The following is a 19,017-nucleotide window of genomic DNA, read 5'->3' as shown; positions in this document are numbered from 1 at the left end:
CCGTCTCGTTCTTTTGAAGCATCTCGGCCTTCGCGGACCTCAAAAACCTATTCACGATGCCTTCGGTCATCATGCGGACCATGGTCGCCTGCGGGGTAGAGCAAAACGATATTTTAGAACCAAGAAAAAATTTGGCATGACTTTCCCTAAAAATAGGACAAAAAGAATGCTTAATGCCAAAATTCTCGCCGAAACGGAAATGAATCAACATTCCGGCAAAATATTGGCAACTATCGCATTTCAAATACCGGTACACCTCCAAACACAAACACATATGCAACACCACAAACATATGCAACACCACGAACATACATAGATCTAGCTAGGCCATAAAAAGTGCATGTGCACATTGTTGTAGGGAGAACAACATAAATATAGCTTCCCCCCTTACTTACCTATCAAAACAAGGTAATTTAACCACTTAAATTGAATGAATCTATGATGGAAATGAGGTGAAAAAGAGGAGGCACCCGAGACAAGGAGGAGGTGGAGAGAATGAAGTGGGGAGAAAGTGAGTGTGGGTAGGAGAGGTGTCCAAAATATTTTGTTGCTGCCCACTTACTAATGGCGCACCAACTCTAAATGCGCCATTAGTAATCCAGGTTACTAATGGCGCACCTTCTGGTGGTGCGCCATTAGTATGTTTGGACAGGCGCACTAGTTAAAAAAAAATTTGATACTAATGGCGCACCCAGGGCCAGGTGCGCCATTACTAGTTACAACTAGTAATGGCGTACTGTGTCTGGATGCGCCATTAGTATGTTTGGACAGGCGCACTAGTTAAAAAAAAATTTGATACTAATGGCGCACCCTGGGCCAGGTGCGCCATTACTAGTTACAACTAGTAATGGCGCACTGTGTCTGGATGCGCCATTAGTATGTTTGGACAGGCGCACTAGTTAAAAAAAAATTTGATACTAATGGCGCACCCTGGGCCAGGTGCGCCATTACTAGTTACAACTAGTAATGGCGCACTGTGTCTGGATGCGCCATTAGTATGTTTGGACAGGCGCACTAGTTAAAAAAAATTTGATACTAATGGCGCACCCTGGGCCAGGTGCGCCATTATTAGTTACAACTAGTAATGGCGCACTGTGTCTGGATGCGCCGTTAGTATGTTTGGACAGGCGCACTAGTTAAAAAAAAATTTGATACTAATGGCGCACCCTGGGCCAGGTGCGCCATTAGTAGTTTCAACTCTAATGGCGTATCAGAAGGTGGTGCGCCATTAATATATACTAATGGCGCACCGCTTGTCTGGTGCGCCATTAGTGTCAATCCCATCTATAGCCCTTTTTCTAGTAGTGTGAATGTGATCGTAGTGGTAGGGTGTGCGTGTGTTGCGTTCATAGCACTACTAGGAAAAGGCCTACTAGTGGCGCACCAGTTTTGCCTACTAATGGCGCACTACTGGTGCGCCACTAGTACCACGCCACTAGTATTTTTTACTAATGGCGCACCATTGGTGTGCCATTAGTATAGGCCACGGTGCGCCATTAGTATTTTTGAATTTTGAAGGCGGGAAAATAGTAGTGGCGCACCGTCTAACCCCCACCGTGCGCCATTGCTATTTTTGAATTTTGAATTTGAATCTGGATCGCGATTTTTTTGCCCATTTTTTGCTCCTTTTTTTCAAATTTTGTTCTCGTTTTTGGATCTTGTACGTTCTTTTGCCGTGTTCTTTTGCCGGAGAGGAGTTCGCCGGAGAGGAGGGCCGAGGTCACTGGAGAGGCGCTCGCCTACATCGCTGGAGAGGAGGAGGAGGTCGCCGGAGAGGAGTTCACCGGAGCATCGGAGAGGAGGAAGGAGAAACCATGAGGGGAGGGGAGGAGAGGAGGGAGGAGGAGCTCACCGGAGAGGAGGGAGGAGGAGCTCACCGGAGAGGAGGGAGGGAGGAGCTCACCGGAGAGGAGGGAGGAGGAGCTCACCGGAGAGGAGGGAGGAGAAACCGTGAGGGAAGGGAAGGAGAGGAGGGAGGAGGAGGTCGCCGGAGAGGAGGAGGAGGAGGTCGCCGGAGAGGAGGAGGGTAGTATGGTGGAGGAGAGAAGGGAAGATGGAGTGGAGGAGAGGAGGACATGGAGTGGAGGAGAGGTGGAGTGGAGGAGAAGAATGAAGAGGTAAGGAGGAGAGGACCACGCCCAGCCATATATACGGCATAGTAATGGCGCACCGTGGGCAGGTGCGCCATTACTAACTTTTTTTATTTTTTTTATTTATTTTGAATTTTGAAGGCGGGAAGATAGTAATGGCGCACCATTGGCGGGTGCGCCATTAGTAAGTTTGAATTTTTTGCCTCTCCAGATCTTAAAAGCCCCGTATCTTTTTTTCTGTTAGGTTTTTGAAGATTTTGAAAATGTTAAAGGGGTTCCCCCGGTTAAATTCGGATCTATCTTTTCGAGTAGATGATTTTTCATATAAAAAACTTTTTCATCCGAGTTCGTATGCAAAAGTTATGCCCATTTTACAAATTCTCGAGAGATTTTGCAAAAAAGTCAAAAATTCATGTTTGTAAATTTTGCTAACAACTAGACCACATATCACATGGGAATCTTATTTTCTTTTATTTTTTTGACATTTCTATCATTTTCTTTTATTATTTTTTTGAAACTGAAAAGGCGGTCCATCGGGGGGTGCATTCGAGGGAATGTTTGGGCCAAATTACTAATGGCGCACCGTGGGAGTGGTGCGCCATTACTAGTATAAAATAAAAAAAATAAAAAATTTGAAACATAATTACTAATGGCGCACTGTGGGTGTGGTGCGCCATTACTAGTTTAACTAGTAATGGCGCATTATCCCCTGGTGCGCCATTACTAGTTTTGAAAAAAAAAATTACTAATGGCGCACCGTGCATGTGGTGCGCCATTAGTATTTACACAGTAATGGCGCACCAACACATGGTGCGCCATTACTATTTAGTTATGGCGCACCACATGCACAGTGCGTCATTAGTGTCCATATTGGCTATAGATGTTTTGTAGTAGTATAGGGAAGAATGTATGTCAGTATGTGCGTATATGTAGATATCTGTGTTTGTACTTGTTAAAAAAAATGACAAATGCAGACGCTCATACAAACGCACATACACTTAATCCCTATAAACACACACGTACATCATATCTCTATAATTACCTCTGAAAGACAGAGCGGACACATCATTTTGAAGTTCACAATTATTTGTTTTCGAACGGGCTAAGTTGACAATTATTGGGGATGGTCGACGTGCGGGCTGAGAGTATCTGTCACTGTAATTGCCATTCGCCGCCCCTGCGATCGGTCGCCGAATCTTCTCCCCCGCCCTCCCTCCCTCCCGTCGTCGACTGCATGCGTGGACTACATCTACAAGTGCCGGGAGACGGAAAGCGCGCCCGTTATGATTGGTGTCAATTAAGCACGAGGCACTGTTACCCTACGTTCGGGGCTCGGTTTCTGACGAAAGACGTGCCCATGCATGCACATGCGGTTCACAAAATGGTCCCAAACCTGAACTACTAATTCAGCGTGTCACGTTCAACACATGACTGTTAATTCGACCCATGTATCCATTAAGGGCATGTACAACAGTTCTATCTTAGGTATGCCACGTAGGATAAATGATAAGATGGAGGAGAGAGAAATCATAAGAAAAGGCTTGTCTTCTCTTATTTTAGAGAAGACAAGAGATGATCTCTTAGCACAATATGTCTCATCATATTTTTAGGAATAGCTAGTTATTGAAGTTAAGGCTAAGAGATAACCCATTGTATACATGTTCTTTTGTCATCTCTAAATCACATGCAAGACTTAAGATAAGACTATCTTATCAATCATTGTACATGCCCTAACTAGCTCCATTCCGTCTAGCTGGTCACAAGCCTGTGAGCGGAGCGGGTAGTGGGGGTCAGATCCGGATAACTCCATGGTCGGCTACGGCCGGCCGCGATGGCGACGACCCTCGAGGGCGCCGATTTTCTTCTTGGAGACGTCGGCTGGCCGGGTCTGCCCTACCTCTTCCACCACACTGCCACTTGGGTCAAAACCCTAACTGCGATGGGCGGCGACAGCGCTCTGGGCCCCATGTCTTTCTTGAAGGAATCACCGTGAGAGCATTGTGGTGGTGGGCATCGTGTGGGCTCGTTGGCAGCTGTAGAAGACGATGAGGGCCCAATAGGTGAGCGGTGTTCTATCTACCGCATCGAAGATGATGGTGATGGCGTGCCGAAGTGGAGCCTCAGTGTTGGACGCGGGTTGATGGACAAGCGCATGCCGGTGTGCTGTTTGGCATTGTGGCGGCGCCGAGGCAGTTTGGCCTGACAAGGTTAATGCGTTGATCACTCCACATAGCAGTTATCAAGAACTTAATTTAGAAGTTATTTTTTGAAAGGAATGTTAATTTAAAAGTTGTTATTCTACGCACACCCACTTTAATTGTAAATTCGAAAAGAAATATTAGAAACAAATCTGGAATTTGGGTATGAAACTTGACCGCCATTCTATTCACATGTGAAGTTTTTTTAGGAAATGACACCTAAGGTATCCACAGTGAAGAAAATGCAATATGACCTTGCTATTTATTCAAACAGTGTTTTCAAATATAGTTTTGATTTGCCATTTTTTTCCCAGAATATCATGGATGTCATTTCTACGTGAAACTTTGTACACGAGTATACCATTCGACCACATACGTTACAAAAAAAATCACGTTTTTTCCTAGCGTTTTTTTAATTTACTATTCACAAATGGTCTCTGTGGAAGCGGCATGTTAATACGTCCATTTTGCATCATGTTTTCTTACTGTTATTTATAATGTTCTTATCATAATAATGCTTTTTGGAGTAATTCTAATGCCTTTTCTCTCATAATTTGCAAGGTACACACCAAGAGGGAGAATTCTAGCAGTTGGAAATCTGGACTTGAAAAAGTTACGTCAGGTTACCTATTCTGCACAACTCCAAACAAGCTGAAACTTCACGAGGATTTTTTATGGAATAAGTAAGAATTACTGGAACAAATAACTACCAGAGGGGGGCCACCAGGGGGCACAACCCACCTGGGCGCGCCAGGCCCCCCAGCGCGCCCTGGGGGGTTGTGGCCTCCTCGGCCCACCTCCAGTGCCCATCTTCTGATATATAGGTCGTTTTGACCTAGAAAAAATAAAGGGAGGACTTTCGGGATGAAGCGCCGCCGCCTCGAGGCTGAACTTGGGCAGGAGCACTTTTGCCCTCCGGCGGAGCGATTCCGCCGGGGGAACTTCCCTCCCGGAGGGGGAAATCATCGTCATCATCATCACCAACAACTCTCCCATCTTTGGGAGGGCAATCTCCATCAACATCTTCAACAGCACCATCTCATCTCAAACCCTAGTTCATCTCTTGTGTTCAATCTTGTTACCGGAACTATAGATTGGTGCTTGTGGGTGACTAGTATAGTGTTGATTACATCTTGTAGTTGATTACTATATGATTTATTTGGTGAAAGATTATATGTTCAGATCCAATATGCTATTTAATACTCCTCTGATCATGAGCATGTTTATCATTTGTGAGTAGTTACTTTTGTTCTTGAGGTCACGGGAGAAATCATGTTGCAAGTAATCATGTGAACTTGATATGTGTTCGATATTTTGATAGTATGTATGTTGTGATTCCCTTAGTGGTGTCATGTGAACGTCGACTACATGACACTTCACCATATTTGGGCCTAAGGGAATGCATTGTGGAGTAGCAATTATATGGTGGGTTGCGAGAGTGACAGAAACTTAAACCCCAGTTTATGCGCTATTCCGTAAGGGACCGATTGGACCCCAAAGTTTAATGCTATGGTTAGAATTTATTCTTAATACTTCTCTCATAGTTGCGGATGCTTGCGGGAGGGTTAATCACAAGTAGAAGGTTCGTTCAAGTAAGAACAACACCTAAGCACCGGTCCACCCACATGTCAAATTATCAAAGTAGCAAACACAGATCGAACCAACATGATGAAAGTGACTAGATGAAATTCCCGTGTACCCTCAGGAATGCTTTGCTTATCATAAGAGACCGTTTTGAACTGTTCTTTGTCTCAAAAGGATTGGGCTACCTTGTTGCATGATAACCCACAAGTATAGGGGATCAATTGTAGCCTCTTTCGATAAGTAAGAGTGTCGAACCCAACGAGGAGCTAAAGGTAGAACAAATATTCCCTCAAGTTCTATCGACCACCGATACAACTCTACGCACGCTTGACGTTCGCTTTACCTAGAACAAGTATGAAACTAGAAGTACTTTGTAGGTGTTTTTGGATAGGCTTGCAAGAATATAAAGAGCGCGTAAATAAAAAGTAGGGGTTGTTTAGATAAAGACACAATAAAGTAAATATAGCGAGTGTGGAAAAGTGGTTGTAGGAGTTGCCAAATTGTCCCTAAGCAATTGACTAATTTACTAGACAGATAGCAAGTTTTTTGTGGGAGAGGCCACTGCTAGCATGTCATCCCTTACTTGGAATTCTATGCACTTATGATTGGAACTATTAGCAAGCATCCGCAACTACTAACGTTCATTAAGGTAAAACCAAACTATAGCATTAAGATATATTGGTCCCCCTTCAATCCCGTATGCATCAATTTCTATGCTAGGTAGAAGCTTCTGTCACTCTTGCCCTCCAATACATAGTCCTATCAACATATAACTAACCCTATGGTGTGATCCACGCGCGCGCTCATATGATGGGCACCAAAGGACAGCAACATAACCACAAGAAAATTAAATCAATCATAGCAATTCATCAACCACCGATAGGACAACGAAAATCTACTCAGACATCATAGGATGGCAACACATCATTGGATAATAATATGAAGCATAAAGCACCATGTTCAAGTAGAGGGTACATCGGGTTGTGGGAAAGTGGACCGCTGTAGATAGATGGGGGAAGGTGATGGAGATGTTGGTGAAGATGGCGTAGGTGTTGGTGAAGATCGCGGTGATGATGATGGCCCCCGGCGGCGTTTCGGCACCACCAGAAGCGAGGGGGAGAGAGCCCCCCTCCTTCTTCTTCCTTGACCTCCTCCCTAGATGGGAGAAGGGTTTCCCCTCTGGTCCTTGGCCTCCATGGCATGGGAGGGGCGAAAGCCCCTCCGAGATTGGATCTGTCTCTCTGTCTCTCTCTGTTTCTGCGTTCTCGTCCGCTGCCCTTTCACCGTTTCGTATATATATATGCAGATCCGTAACTCCGATTGGACTGAAATCTTCGCCGTGATTTTTTCCTAAAAATTAGCTTTCTTGCGGCCGAAGAAGGGCATCAACCGCCTTACGGGGAGCCCACGAGGGTCAGGGGCGCGCCCCCCTGCCTCGTGCCTCCCTCGGGCACCGTCTCGCATGGATTTTTCTTCTGGAATTCTCCAAATATTCCAAAAATATTCTCCGTCCGTTTTTATCCCGTTTGGATTCTGTTTGACATGGGGTTTCTGCGAAACATAAATCATGCAACAAACAGGAACTGGCACTGGGCACTGGATCAATATGTTAGTCCCAAAAATAATATAAAAGGTTGCCAAAAGTATATAAAAGTTGTATAATATTGGCATGGAACAATAAAAAATTATAGATACGACGGAGACGTATCATTGCACTTTTGTTACTACTATCGTTACTTGCTCGTTACAAATTATATTGCTATCAAACTACTCCACTACTTACAATTTTAGCACTTGCAGACACTACCTTACTGAAAACTACTTGTCATTTCCTTATGCTTCTCGTTGGGTTCGACACTCTTACTTATCGAAAAGAGCTACAATTGATCCCCTATACTTGTGGGTCATCACATGTTCACCAAATCCGCATCAAATATTACTAGGCATACTGTGTTTGGTGCAAAGGGTTTTTCTTTGCTTGAAAGCAGTTGTGGATTTCTGCCCTTGAGAAGTTAATTCTCACATTTGAAAATATCATCCTTTCTTAGAAGCTCAGCTCGTTCACCTAAATAAAGTGGGAAAGTTCATTGCAATTTCTGCAAGCTCAACTAAATATACAGTGGAAAGTTGATTGCTTTTCTTGCTCATATTTGCAAAAGTTTATGGCTAATTATGTGAATGTTTATTTAAATGAAAAAATGGATACTTAGATTACGAGTATGCCCCAATGTGTCCATGTAACAGACACATTCTTCATGGGATATAAGAATTTTTCTTTTTCTGTGCATCACAACAAAGTATTTATCCACTACGTGCATCTATATGGATCTCATACATGGTTTTTGTATGACTGTTGTTGACGATGTTCTACATTTTAAACTGCGATAAAACACATTTGTTTGCTAATATTTTGACTGAAACTGCTACATAGGAAGCAGGTGGAAACCAAATGTCTGTGTGGCGGTCCTTGTGGAGCTCTTCAACACAGGAACTATACTGTTAGGCAAGGTAGCATTTGATGGCGACATGTTTGTATTCTCATTGCTCTGTTATAGAAGCATTCTAGGTGTCATTTTCATCTTGCCATTTGCCCTACTCCTCGAAAGGTCATAAATTTTAACCATTGATTCAAGAATATGTATGACAAATCCGCAGAGGGAAGTGGAAAGAATCGGATACAAAGGCTCTTGCATGGCTCTTCATCAATGCTTTTGTCGGGTATAGACGCTCGATGAACTACCCTATATATGTTCACATCAAAATCAATCAGCTGAATTAGTACTACCATGGACACTGCAACTAGGGGGCGCTCGCCCCCCTCCCCCCTTCCGGCTTTCCTCTACTAATTAATTAAAATTACTAGTAACCTTGTCCTTGCGCGGTGATTTCGTTCTAAGGCTTTTATCTATGATTTCCCCTAATAGGCATAACATGATTTGATTTTTTTATCCTTGTTCTTGACCGGTAATAATGTAGCGTTTCCAATAATGCAGGCGAAAGTTTAAAGGTGTATCCATGGAAACATTGGCCATCAGTGTTCACCTGTGTTCTTGGTGACTTGCAAACATGTGTCACAGGAATATTTTTATGAAGGGACAAACTTGCCTGGCAAGTAGGATGGAACATTTAACTATTTACAATTGTCTACTCGGCAAGTCTTTTCCAGAATGTGTTCAATTCTAGAAAACCTTTACTATTGCCTAAATATTCACTACTTTGTCAAATCTAATTAATAATCCACTATATGTATAAGTTAATCTTAGTTTAGTGAGCAAAAATCAAGCAACCCAACCAAGATAGGTTCTGATTGTAGATACAAGAGAACTTGTAAGGAAAAGATTGGTTAGAGATTATTTTGTGGTGTATTCAACCTTTATTCTATCTACCAAAATTAGGGCCTATTTGATTTGCATGATTCTAAGAACATGGGAATAGGAAAAACATAGTATTGGAATGTCATGCTCATCTCAATCCTATAGGATTTTGGTTTAATTGCATCAGAGGAAAAAAAGTATTATTTCAAACATGTTTGAGTGGATGCTAGAAATCCTATGGGAAGCTGTACAAAGAAGTCCTTATGAAAAATTCCTATAGGATTCAATCCTATGAATCAACAACCAACATAGGAAAAATTCCTGAGGATTCTAATCCTCCAACATTCCTATGAGAATCCTTTGAATCAAAGGGTCCCAATGGGCATATCATTGTTAAAAGTTAAATGTTAACTAAGTTCAAAATTGTAAAAACTTACTTACGAGGACTTCCTATATGGTTTGAGATCCAACTCCTTCACGATGTTGAATATTAAAAGCAGTTGTTTCTATATTTTTTATTAACTTGGTAGTTAAAAACTATAGGAAATAATGTGGCACATACTTGATTTTGAACAATTGCTGGACTTAGCACAACCGCTAAGTATTGGTTGAATATATATATATATGTTGTGGAAAAGTGGGGCATTGTATTTCCACCAATGTTCAACACATTATCGATTGTCTTCACCATGGTTCTTGGGGCATTATTACTAGGAGAAAGCATCACATTGGGAGAGTTATGTGTATCTTGATCTAGTATTCGGACTCATATTCAAGTATTTTTGTTTTCTTGTATGTATGTATGTATTATAATTGGACATAATGTCTTTGTTCCCGGGGTGTGTGTATTCTCAATGTAGCTACCATTATCTAACAAAATTGCACAAAATTGTAAAGTGTGACTTGAAGAAAAAATAGCCTAGGGAGAACTCAAAAGTGCCTTTATTTAATTTCAAGAAAATGGTGTTTAAATATATTTGTGCTTATCATGATGTATGTATAATCAGGGATAGAGCTAGGAATGTTATACAGGGGGCAAACACAAGTTTTTAGACTATTTTGAGCTAATAAAGAGGAGGTTGTTTGAGAAAATAATCACATGGGGGGGGGGGGGGGGACATGGCCCCAACACACCCCTAGCTCAGTCCCTGTGTATAACTGATGAGTTGTGTAAATGTAGTGACCCCTATAGAACAATGTAGCCTAACGAATGTTGTGGTTTAGTTTTACATTTTCACTAAATTACATCAAATATCATAGCTTGACAGTTTCTTGCTTTAACGTTTATACTATATACTCTTTATTCCATAATTGATACATTTTACTGTTATATGGCAGCTTGTTGGGTAGTGCATTGGTTTTCAGTGGTTTGTGTATGTACCTCTATGGAAAGGCCAAATAACTCTGCACGAAGACGACATCATATTCAAGCACCGAAAAGCTTCAGGCGCAACCTACCCATACTCAAAGTGTGAGGACCCAAGATTTGGTCCTTGATTTTGGGGAAGCTAGTCTCAAGTGAGCTCTGTATTAGCAGCTGACACCAATTGTGGTTAACATGTGAGATATAGTAAACTAAAACGGTTTGACCAATCCCAAGATATGTCATGATGCATTAATGTTTTCCAGTGAAGTAAACCACTAGTTTACATGGTATCTATCTTATTGGATTATACAATTGTGATGCCATCTAGGACAATATCTTCAACTTGACAACACATGCAATTGCACAAACTAGTGATTTGGGTGTTATGTGTCTACATCACGAAACGCTCGCTCAATGTATTAGCAGGACGCACATGCGAGCGAGGTGTTAGTGTTTTGTTGGACAATTTTTTTGTATGTTATGATATAATAACATTATTGTTAGTATTTCCCGGTGTTGCATTCTTCTTATTTAAGAGCATCTCCAACAATCACGCTATATAAGCACCGCGCTAGAAATTTTGGTTTTTTGCGCGCGCGCAACCGCTCCGGGAGCTCCAGCAGAGGCGCAATAACCGCGTGCACGGCATAAAGAGTTCAACGCGTGGTCCGAAATGCCATCGCGCCGCGTTTATTTGCTGCGCCCGCTACCACCCGCCGCGCACTCGAGCGGCCGCTCGCGACTTCCACCTACCCCGACTCAGGCGCTGGCGCCGCCACCCGCACCACCCCATTTGTTCCGGCGACCATTCCGGCGCTTACATGGCCTATCCCCGCGCCGCCGCTGCTTCCTCCGTCTCCCTGCAGTCGCCGCCGTCCCTCGCGCGCGCCATTCCTCCGACGAACAGCGCCTGGCCACCCACTGCCGCTCAGCGCTCACAAGGTGTTCGGCAAAACGCTTGCAAGGTATGTATTGCTTCAAATTCACATTTTTACATGAATTTGGTGCATGTTGTTTGTAGTTTTTGTAGCCTAGATTAAATTGAACATTGTAGATGAGTTCGTCATATGATTCTTCCGAAGAAGAATTTGATATTGAAGAGGAGGAGGATCTTGCTATGATCCTAGCTATGCACATCAATAAAAAAACCGAAGCACGGTGGTTCGGTTATGGGTCGGCGAAAAATTAGGAGGGATAGGATCGATGCCCACAACAGATTGATGAGGCACTATTTTGTGGATAATCCCATGTACCCCGGGTCGTACTTCCGGCGCCAGTTTAGGATGAGCACCGAGTTGTTCAGGCGCATTGCAGAGAAACTACCGAGCCATGATAGGTTTTTTCAGCAAAGGAGGAATGCCGCCGGAGAGCTCGGGCATAGCACCTTTCAAAAGGTGAAAGCCGCTTTGCGTATGTTGGCATACTGTACTCCGGCTGATCTAGTTGATGACCACTTGGCCATGGGTGAGAGTCAAGCCATCATGTGTGTCAAGGGCTTCGCAGTCAGAATTGTGCAAGTGTTTGGCCCGGAGTATTTGATATCTCCCAATGCGGAAGACGCCGCAAGGCTTTTGTAGATGAACAAAGCTCGCAGGTTCCCGGGTATGCTTGGATCAATAGATTGCATGCATTGGAGTTGGAAGAACTTTCCTAAGGCATGGCATGGACAATTCCACGGCCAAAAAAAGGGTTCCACTATAATCCTTGAAGCAGTGGCCAATCAAGAGACTTGTATTTGGCATGCTTTTTTGGAATGCCTGGATCTTTGAATGACATCAACGTTGTTAATCGGTCACCACTGATGAATAAGATTGCAAATGGTGAACTGCCACCTGTGCAGTTTGTAGCAAATGGCCATACATACAACTATGACTACTATCTTGCGGATGACATCTATTCAAAGTGGAAAACATTTGTGAAGCCGTTGAAAAAACCGGAAGGTAAGAAAAATCTTGATTTCCACAATGCTCAGGCGGTGGCTAGAAAAGATGTGAAGAGAGCTTTTGGGATTTTGCAAGTCCAATTTGCCATTGTGAGAGGAACGGCTAGATTTTGGGATCAAAAGATGCTTTGGTATATCATGCACAATATGATCATCGAGAATGAGCGTGGCCAATATTTAGACTACTCTCAGTATGAACTCTTGGGACATCCCGTGCGAGTGCGGCGGAGGGATGTGAGGGTGGCCCGTTTTGTTGCCTCCTATCATGCCATTTGACGTGCCAAAACGCATGATGATCTTCAGAAGGATCTCATCGAGGAGTGGTGGGCATGGAATGACCGACAAAGAGCATCATGAGTTGTATGTTTGATGTTGTATTGTTGAACTATTTGTTCTATTGCAAGATAAACTATTTGTTTGAGTTGTAATAATTTAAATTGAACTATTTATTGGTGATTTTTTTTGTTTGTGTTTGATCTTCTTGGTTGTGTTTGGAGTGCATATGTTGTTTGTGCGAGAGCACGCGCAGTTTTTTTTTCAGCGGTTCGCACGCGCTAAATTTTTCAGCAGCCGCTAGAGTAAGCGCTCCTCGCTGCGCAAAAACTGACGATCAGCACGTTGCAAACGCTTTTTCTGCGTGGCGCGCGTTGTTGGAGATGCCCAAGCCGTCTCCAACATTGTTTCACACAAATGCTCATTAGAGTATAACCTTATAGATGTTCAAAACAACATATGCGAGAAGTATTCAAATACTGGAGGGAGAACGGTATTTTCTCTGAGCAATTTGTTTGTGGAGATTTCACGAATACTGAACTAAATTTGGAATTCAGATACTACAATACAAAATTCAGGCGAAGCGTGCCACGGAGGGCATCCCTCTCCCCCTCCCCACCATGCCGCCGCCTCCCATCTCAGGCGAGATCCGGCGGGCGGCGATGAAGCGCCCCGCCCTGCTCGCCGTCCCCGCCCTCCTCCTGCTCTCCCTCTCCTTCCTCCTCCTCAGGCCGTCCTCTTCCCCGCCCCTCCTCCCCTCCGCGCGCACCACCGACCACGACCCCGGCCACCGCCGCCGCCTCAGCGTCTACGTCGCCGACCTCCCGCGCGCGCTCAACCACGGCCTGCTCGACCTCTACTGGTCGCTCCCGGCCGCCGACGCCCGCATCCCGGCCTCCTCCGACCCGGACCACCCGCCGCCGCGCGACCACCCGCCCTACCCCGCCAGCCCCCTCATCCGGCAGTACAGCGCCGAGTACTGGCTCCTGCGCTCCCTCCTCGGCCCCGCCGCCCCCGCGTCCGCGGTGGTGAGGGTCGTCGCCGACTGGAGGGAGGCCGACGTCGTGTTCGTGCCCTTCTTCGCCACGCTCTCCGCGGAGATGGAGCTCGGGTGGGGCGCCACCAAGGGCGCCTTCCGCAGGAAGGAGGGGAATGGTGACTACCGCCGCCAGCGGGAGGTCGTCGACCGCGTTACCGCCCACCCGGCCTGGCGCCGGTCCGGCGGCCGCGACCACGTCTTCGTCCTCACAGGTAACTCGGCTGGGGAACTCCGGATCTTGTACTTATAATGCACTAACCCCACAAATATAAGCATTGCTTTCATTGATTTATTAATGGTTTTCTCAGCCAAGGAAGTGGCTTAACTTCAAATGTCACTAGTTAAGAAACTTTTACTGTGGATCATGCAAGTGTGTATACATATTAACACACTTTGAAAGAATTTTATCTGCAATCACCGGAGAACCCTGATAATGCATTAACCCGCAAATTAGAAATACTTTTTGCATAATTTTAATTCATGTCAGCATAACTAGTTAAGCTTATTGGTTTCGTAGGATTTCACAGCCAGGTAGTGGCTTACCTGAAATATACCAGTTATCTTCCAAGTGTGTGTACATATTAGCGCACTTGGGCATTGGACTGAGAATACTGTATTTTTATGCAATTGGTGCCAAAGTTTGGCGTATTGCTTCTGTCTTCGTGAAGATTGATTTTCCTAGCAGCTTATTTTTCTTCTGGTTGCTCAGGTCATGTTAAATATTGAGGCATTCTTTGACAGACCCTATGGCAATGTGGCATGTCCGGGCGGAGATTGCTCCAGCAATTCTACTGGTGGTTGATTTTGGCGGCTGGTACAAACTCGATTCAAAATCTGCAGGCGGCAACTCTTCAAAAATGATACAGCACACTCAGGTGTCATTGCTCAAAGATGTCATTGTGCCTTACACACATTTGCTCCCTACCCTGCACCTGTCAGAAAATATGGATCGCCCCACTCTTTTGTACTTCAAGGGAGCCAAACACAGGCATCGGGTACATACTATTAATCATAAAATAAAGCTCTTGATTTATGCATTATATTTGGAAAGGTTTATCTGCAATCTGGATTCCATCTTGTACCTGACTAGTCACTTCATTGCTTGGGTTTCATCATTAATTTCATAAAAAATGTGAAAATGTGTACATATAGTGCTTGTGATTTACTTCTTGAGCCTGGGTTGCATTGTTTTTATTTTTTGCCAGCTTTGAAATTCCTGAAATTGCTTATCACATACTCCCTCTATACACTAATGTAAGACGTTTTTGCAGTTCAAATTAAACTGTAAAAATGTCTTATATTAGTGTACAGAGGTAGTATGTAATACCTGAAACTAGCACTCTTAATAAAAAAAATAAACTTATGGTAAATGGTTCATTCTACTTGAAGATCTTCAAATATATGCGAGGCTAGACCTTTCAAACATAAATGTTTGGCTCTATTTTTAATGTATCTATTATTCTATTCCAGAAAGTATGATTTGAACCATTGTGCTTTAAAAACACTGAAAAGCACTGTGCTCTCAATGGGACTTTATTGCTTATGCAGTCTACATAAATAGAACTCCATGGCATAGTTTTTATCGTTCTGATACCTTTTTTAAAGATTTATATTGACAACAGAAATACACGATTAAGCTGTAGCATTAAGTTGCCCCCATGATTTGTATATCTGAGTGAAGTAACTAACTTCGGCCTAGGTTATACTGCTTGCAAAATACTAATTTAAACCACCTATCTGATTAATTCACGTATTTATTTCAGGGTGGTTTGGTGCGTGAAAAACTGTGGGACTTGATGGTTAATGAGCCTGATGTTGTCATGGAAGAAGGTTTTCCTAATGCCACAGGACGTGAACAATCAATAAAAGGGATGCGGACATCAGAATTTTGCTTGCACCCAGCTGGGGACACCCCAAGTTCATGTCGTCTGTTTGATGCCATTGCAAGTCTTTGCATACCAGTCATTGTCAGCGATGACATTGAGCTTCCTTTCGAAGGGATGATAGACTACACAGAATTCTCCATTTTTGTGTCAGTCGGTAACGCAATGAGACCCAAATGGCTAACGAACTACCTAAGGAATATCTCCAAGCAGCAGAAGGATGAATTCAGAAGAAACCTGGCTGGAGTCCAGCATATCTTTGAGTACGAAAACACTCACCAAAGTAGCAAGGTCTCTGCCCCAGAAGATGGTGCTGTGAACCACATTTGGAAGAAGATTCATCAGAAGTTGCCGATGATTCAAGAAGCGGTCATCCGTGAGAAGCGGAAGCCTGAAGGCGCATCAATCCCACTTCGGTGCCATTGTACCTGACCATCTCTCTTAGTCGCTGATCCTCAACGAAAAGCTCAGCTGACTGCAAGTCAATTAATTTTTTTCCCCTGGTAGTTGCAAATATGAGCATGTAACTGTAGGCAGATACTTCTTCATCCTTTTTGCACTATTTAGGAATGATTTCCCATATTGCTCGATGAGCTGTTGTACGGGGTTTGTTTGTTCACTGAAGAAATTGTCCATTTGAAACGAATTGCGAAGGCTGGATACGGATTGATGTATATTGGTACAAATTGTTGAAAACAAATGTTTACCTAGACATGGGTGTCCTGATGCCTATATTTTTGCTTCAAAGGGGAAAAAGGAGATGAGAGAACTTCTGGTGGCAGTACAGGAGGAGCTCAAAACATTTGTTCATATATTCAATTTGCAGTGTTGCCAAACAACAGAAAGGCTACCAACATGGTGGCCAAGGGAACAGAGATATTGTCATCTACAACATCAGTTACAGGAATACACTCCACCACAGTGGCTGCCAGCGCAACGAGAACCAGTTTACCAAGCGCCTGATCCCAGCTGACATGGATGTAACCAAGCCACGAGAAATAGGACAGCATCCTGCAACAACAAAACAGAGAGAATACATCAGCAACGCCTTGCGAAATTCTATCAAGACAACGGGAGCGCGCCGCAAGAACCATACAGTGCAGATAGCAGGAACCCAGAGATGAACATCGCGGCACTCCCGACCCAGCTCTTCTTCTTGTTGAATGGCAGCTTGAGCGAGCCGAACCTTCTCCCGACAATGTCAGCAAAGCCTGCGAAGCCAAAATCAAGCAGGTGGAGAAACTCAGGGAAAACGAACAAGTCGTCAAGTGTAATGCGGTGTTTACAGGGCCTGTAACCAATTTCCGTCTTACCGTCACCACCGCTCATCATCGACAAGGAAACGATCCCGATCGGGGAGTCCCGCCAAAAGACTAGAACAATGATCAGTAGCACGATGACATAGTACAGAGGGCCTCGCAGCAATTCCCTGTCAGAGACCATAATAGATTGTATCAGGGAGGTGCCGTCTCAAAGAAGAACGGAGGATCACAACTGAATATCATCGCTGGCACATTGGGATTACTCTCGTTTTCCTTCACGGGTCACCGATTTTACTAGAGCTTCGTCGGAGTAGAAGCCGAGCCCGTAGGTGAGAAGCCTTACGCAGTTCAGGAACGGAACTACCGCTGCGAAGAACCGTGCACTGGTAGAATTGCTGCAAAACAGAGCATCTCTATGTTAAGATCTCTACTGATGCAAGCATTTTGAGCATAAGAAGTTGGAGGAGTACCTGAAGAGTGGCCATGAAGCCATGAAAAAGACCCCGGATAGCACATGCACAACCTTCCTGCTCAAGCTCTGCCTTCAATGGTGACAAGTACCACAAATTAGCAACCAAGCAAGGAGCCAGACGAGGTAGTTATTGATCAATTCGTGTCTGATCAATCGAAATAACTAGGCCAGTTTTTTTACTGTGCATGCTGAGATTTAGTCATTAGTTTAGAGCAGTGGCAAGCTGACAGCAGGAAGCTCAATCTGGACGACCTTTAACTGAATCAAGTTCAGTAAACAAATACAGTAGTAATCTCCCTAGTGATTGATGTTTTTCTAGAAGATCAGGGAGGCTCTAGTGATTGATGTTACTAGTTGAGTTCACTGTTACTAGTAAACAGATCACAGCTAGTCAGTGAGTTACTAGTAGTACGTATTAATGGGAGGTCGGGTGAGAGAGCGGAGTGCACGAGACCTGTTGGACGAGGCGGCGCTCGGTGAGCGCGTCGAAGGCGCGCACGAGGGAGTATGCCCCGGCGGTGACGAGCAGCGTGGCGCCGCCGTCCCGCAGCAGCATGGACGCCGCCGGCGTCGAGGCCGAGGCCGCCAGCGCCCCCGCCACGGCCGGGACGCCGGCCGCGGCGACGAGCCACCGCCTCGGCCTCCGGGCGGCGAGGTCGGGGGCGGAGATGGAGCGCGCGAGCAGCAGCGAGGTCGGGGAGGAGGGGAGCGCGGGCCGCGCCGCCGCCATGAGAAGTGAAGGAAATGGGCGCTGGAGAGTGGAGACAGGGACGCGACGAGGGAGCGGGCGGGGAGCCAGGCGGATTTGTCGGGGCGCGCGCTCGGGGACGGCGATTGGATCGGGGGATATTTTTTAAACGTGATGGGAACAGCGGTTGGTTGGACGCGGCGGCGTACTTCCCGTGCCGTGCGCGGTGCTGGTGAATCTAGCGGCAGCCCCCGCCGCCACATTGGTCAGTAGGCGGGCGGGGCCAGATGGACCGATGTGGACAGTGCCGATGGTACCCCAAGGGGACTGGGTGCGCTGTCGACCGTCCCTAGGCTTGCCGGACCACCGTCAGTCTACAGCATCACCGGTCAAGGATGTTTTCCCTTTATTTATTTATTTCATTCCAGAGAGATACTTCCAAAGTTCCGATCTAATAATAACCGGCTTTGTGGACCACCTAAGAGCAACTCCAACGGGTCGACCGGCGTTTTTGTTCGCTTTTTGTCCGTTTGGTCGGCCGCCCGCCCGCCGTCCGTCCTCTTTTAGTTTTGGGTCGGCAGTGCGCCCACCGGGCCGACCCATTTCATGACCGCGCGCGTTTTAGATCATGTCGTCGCCCTGGTTTTGGCGCTCCAGCGCGCGGGAGGAAAGCGGCCTAACGCGCACTGGTTTGGCGCTCCAGCGCGCGGGAAAGGTTCGCGCGCGCCGCGGCCGGCGCTCGTTATAAAGAAGGCGCTCCCTCCACACTCTGTCCGCCGCCCACTCGTCTCCCCCCCCCCTCACTAGCCTCGCCGCCTCTGCACCACCATGTCGATCCGCCGCCTGGGCGCTTCGGATTTTCGCGGAGTCCGCGAGCGCCGCTCCGGCGCCTTCTCCTCCGAGATC

The 19,017-nt window shown here is 45.4% G+C and overlaps 2 protein-coding genes across 3 annotated transcripts; one reads left to right on the top strand and one right to left on the bottom strand.

The window, feature by feature from the left end:
* The first annotated feature begins 13,335 nt into the window (after positions 1-13,335).
* On the top strand, positions 13,336-16,399 carry LOC123055122 (probable arabinosyltransferase ARAD1). The gene is made up of 3 exons (XM_044479058.1): positions 13,336-14,018; positions 14,548-14,801; positions 15,570-16,399. The coding sequence occupies exons 1-3, from the start codon at positions 13,388-13,390 to the stop codon at positions 16,119-16,121; spliced, it is 1,437 nt and encodes a 478-aa protein (XP_044334993.1). The 5' UTR covers positions 13,336-13,387; the 3' UTR covers positions 16,122-16,399.
* A 72-nt stretch (positions 16,400-16,471) lies between these two features.
* On the bottom strand, positions 16,472-18,389 carry LOC778420 (probable phytol kinase, chloroplastic). 2 transcript variants are annotated; one of them, NM_001428014.1, is made up of 6 exons: positions 17,878-18,191; positions 17,422-17,489; positions 17,215-17,346; positions 17,003-17,118; positions 16,786-16,900; positions 16,472-16,700 (listed from the first exon to the last, which is right to left on the bottom strand). In NM_001428014.1, exons 1-6 carry the CDS (start codon positions 18,151-18,153, stop codon positions 16,505-16,507), a joined length of 903 nt encoding a protein of 300 aa, NP_001414943.1. In that variant the 5' UTR covers positions 18,154-18,191; the 3' UTR covers positions 16,472-16,504. The 2 variants fall into 2 exon arrangements, with proteins under 2 accessions (NP_001414943.1, XP_044334994.1); XM_044479059.1 differs by having other exon boundaries at positions 16,479-16,700; positions 17,422-17,493; positions 17,878-18,389.
* Between the last annotated feature and the right edge of the window lie 628 nt (positions 18,390-19,017).

The sequence above is a fragment of the Triticum aestivum genome, chromosome 2D, assembly GCF_018294505.1.
Source record: "Triticum aestivum cultivar Chinese Spring chromosome 2D, IWGSC CS RefSeq v2.1, whole genome shotgun sequence".
Lineage (NCBI taxonomy): Eukaryota > Viridiplantae > Streptophyta > Magnoliopsida > Poales > Poaceae > Triticum > Triticum aestivum.
This window is presented reverse-complemented; position numbering and strand designations above follow the sequence as displayed.

Excerpts from the sequence above, each read along its gene's own strand:
- LOC778420 (XM_044479059.1), bottom strand. The coding sequence starts at position 18,374 with ATGTGGCGGCGGGGGCTGCCGCTAGATTCACCAGCACCGCGCACGGCA. Across the intron at positions 17,119-17,214 it reads ACCCGTGAAGGAAAACGAGA|GGAATTGCTGCGAGGCCCTC; the intron begins GTAATCCCAATG and ends GGTCTCTGACAG. Across the intron at positions 16,901-17,002 it reads GATGATGAGCGGTGGTGACG|GCTTTGCTGACATTGTCGGG; the intron begins GTAAGACGGAAA and ends TTGGCTTCGCAG.
- LOC123055122 (XM_044479058.1), top strand. The coding sequence starts at position 13,388 with ATGCCGCCGCCTCCCATCTCAGGCGAGATCCGGCGGGCGGCGATGAAG. Across the intron at positions 14,019-14,547 it reads CCACGTCTTCGTCCTCACAG|ACCCTATGGCAATGTGGCAT; the intron begins GTAACTCGGCTG and ends ATTCTTTGACAG. Across the intron at positions 14,802-15,569 it reads GAGCCAAACACAGGCATCGG|GGTGGTTTGGTGCGTGAAAA; the intron begins GTACATACTATT and ends TATTTATTTCAG.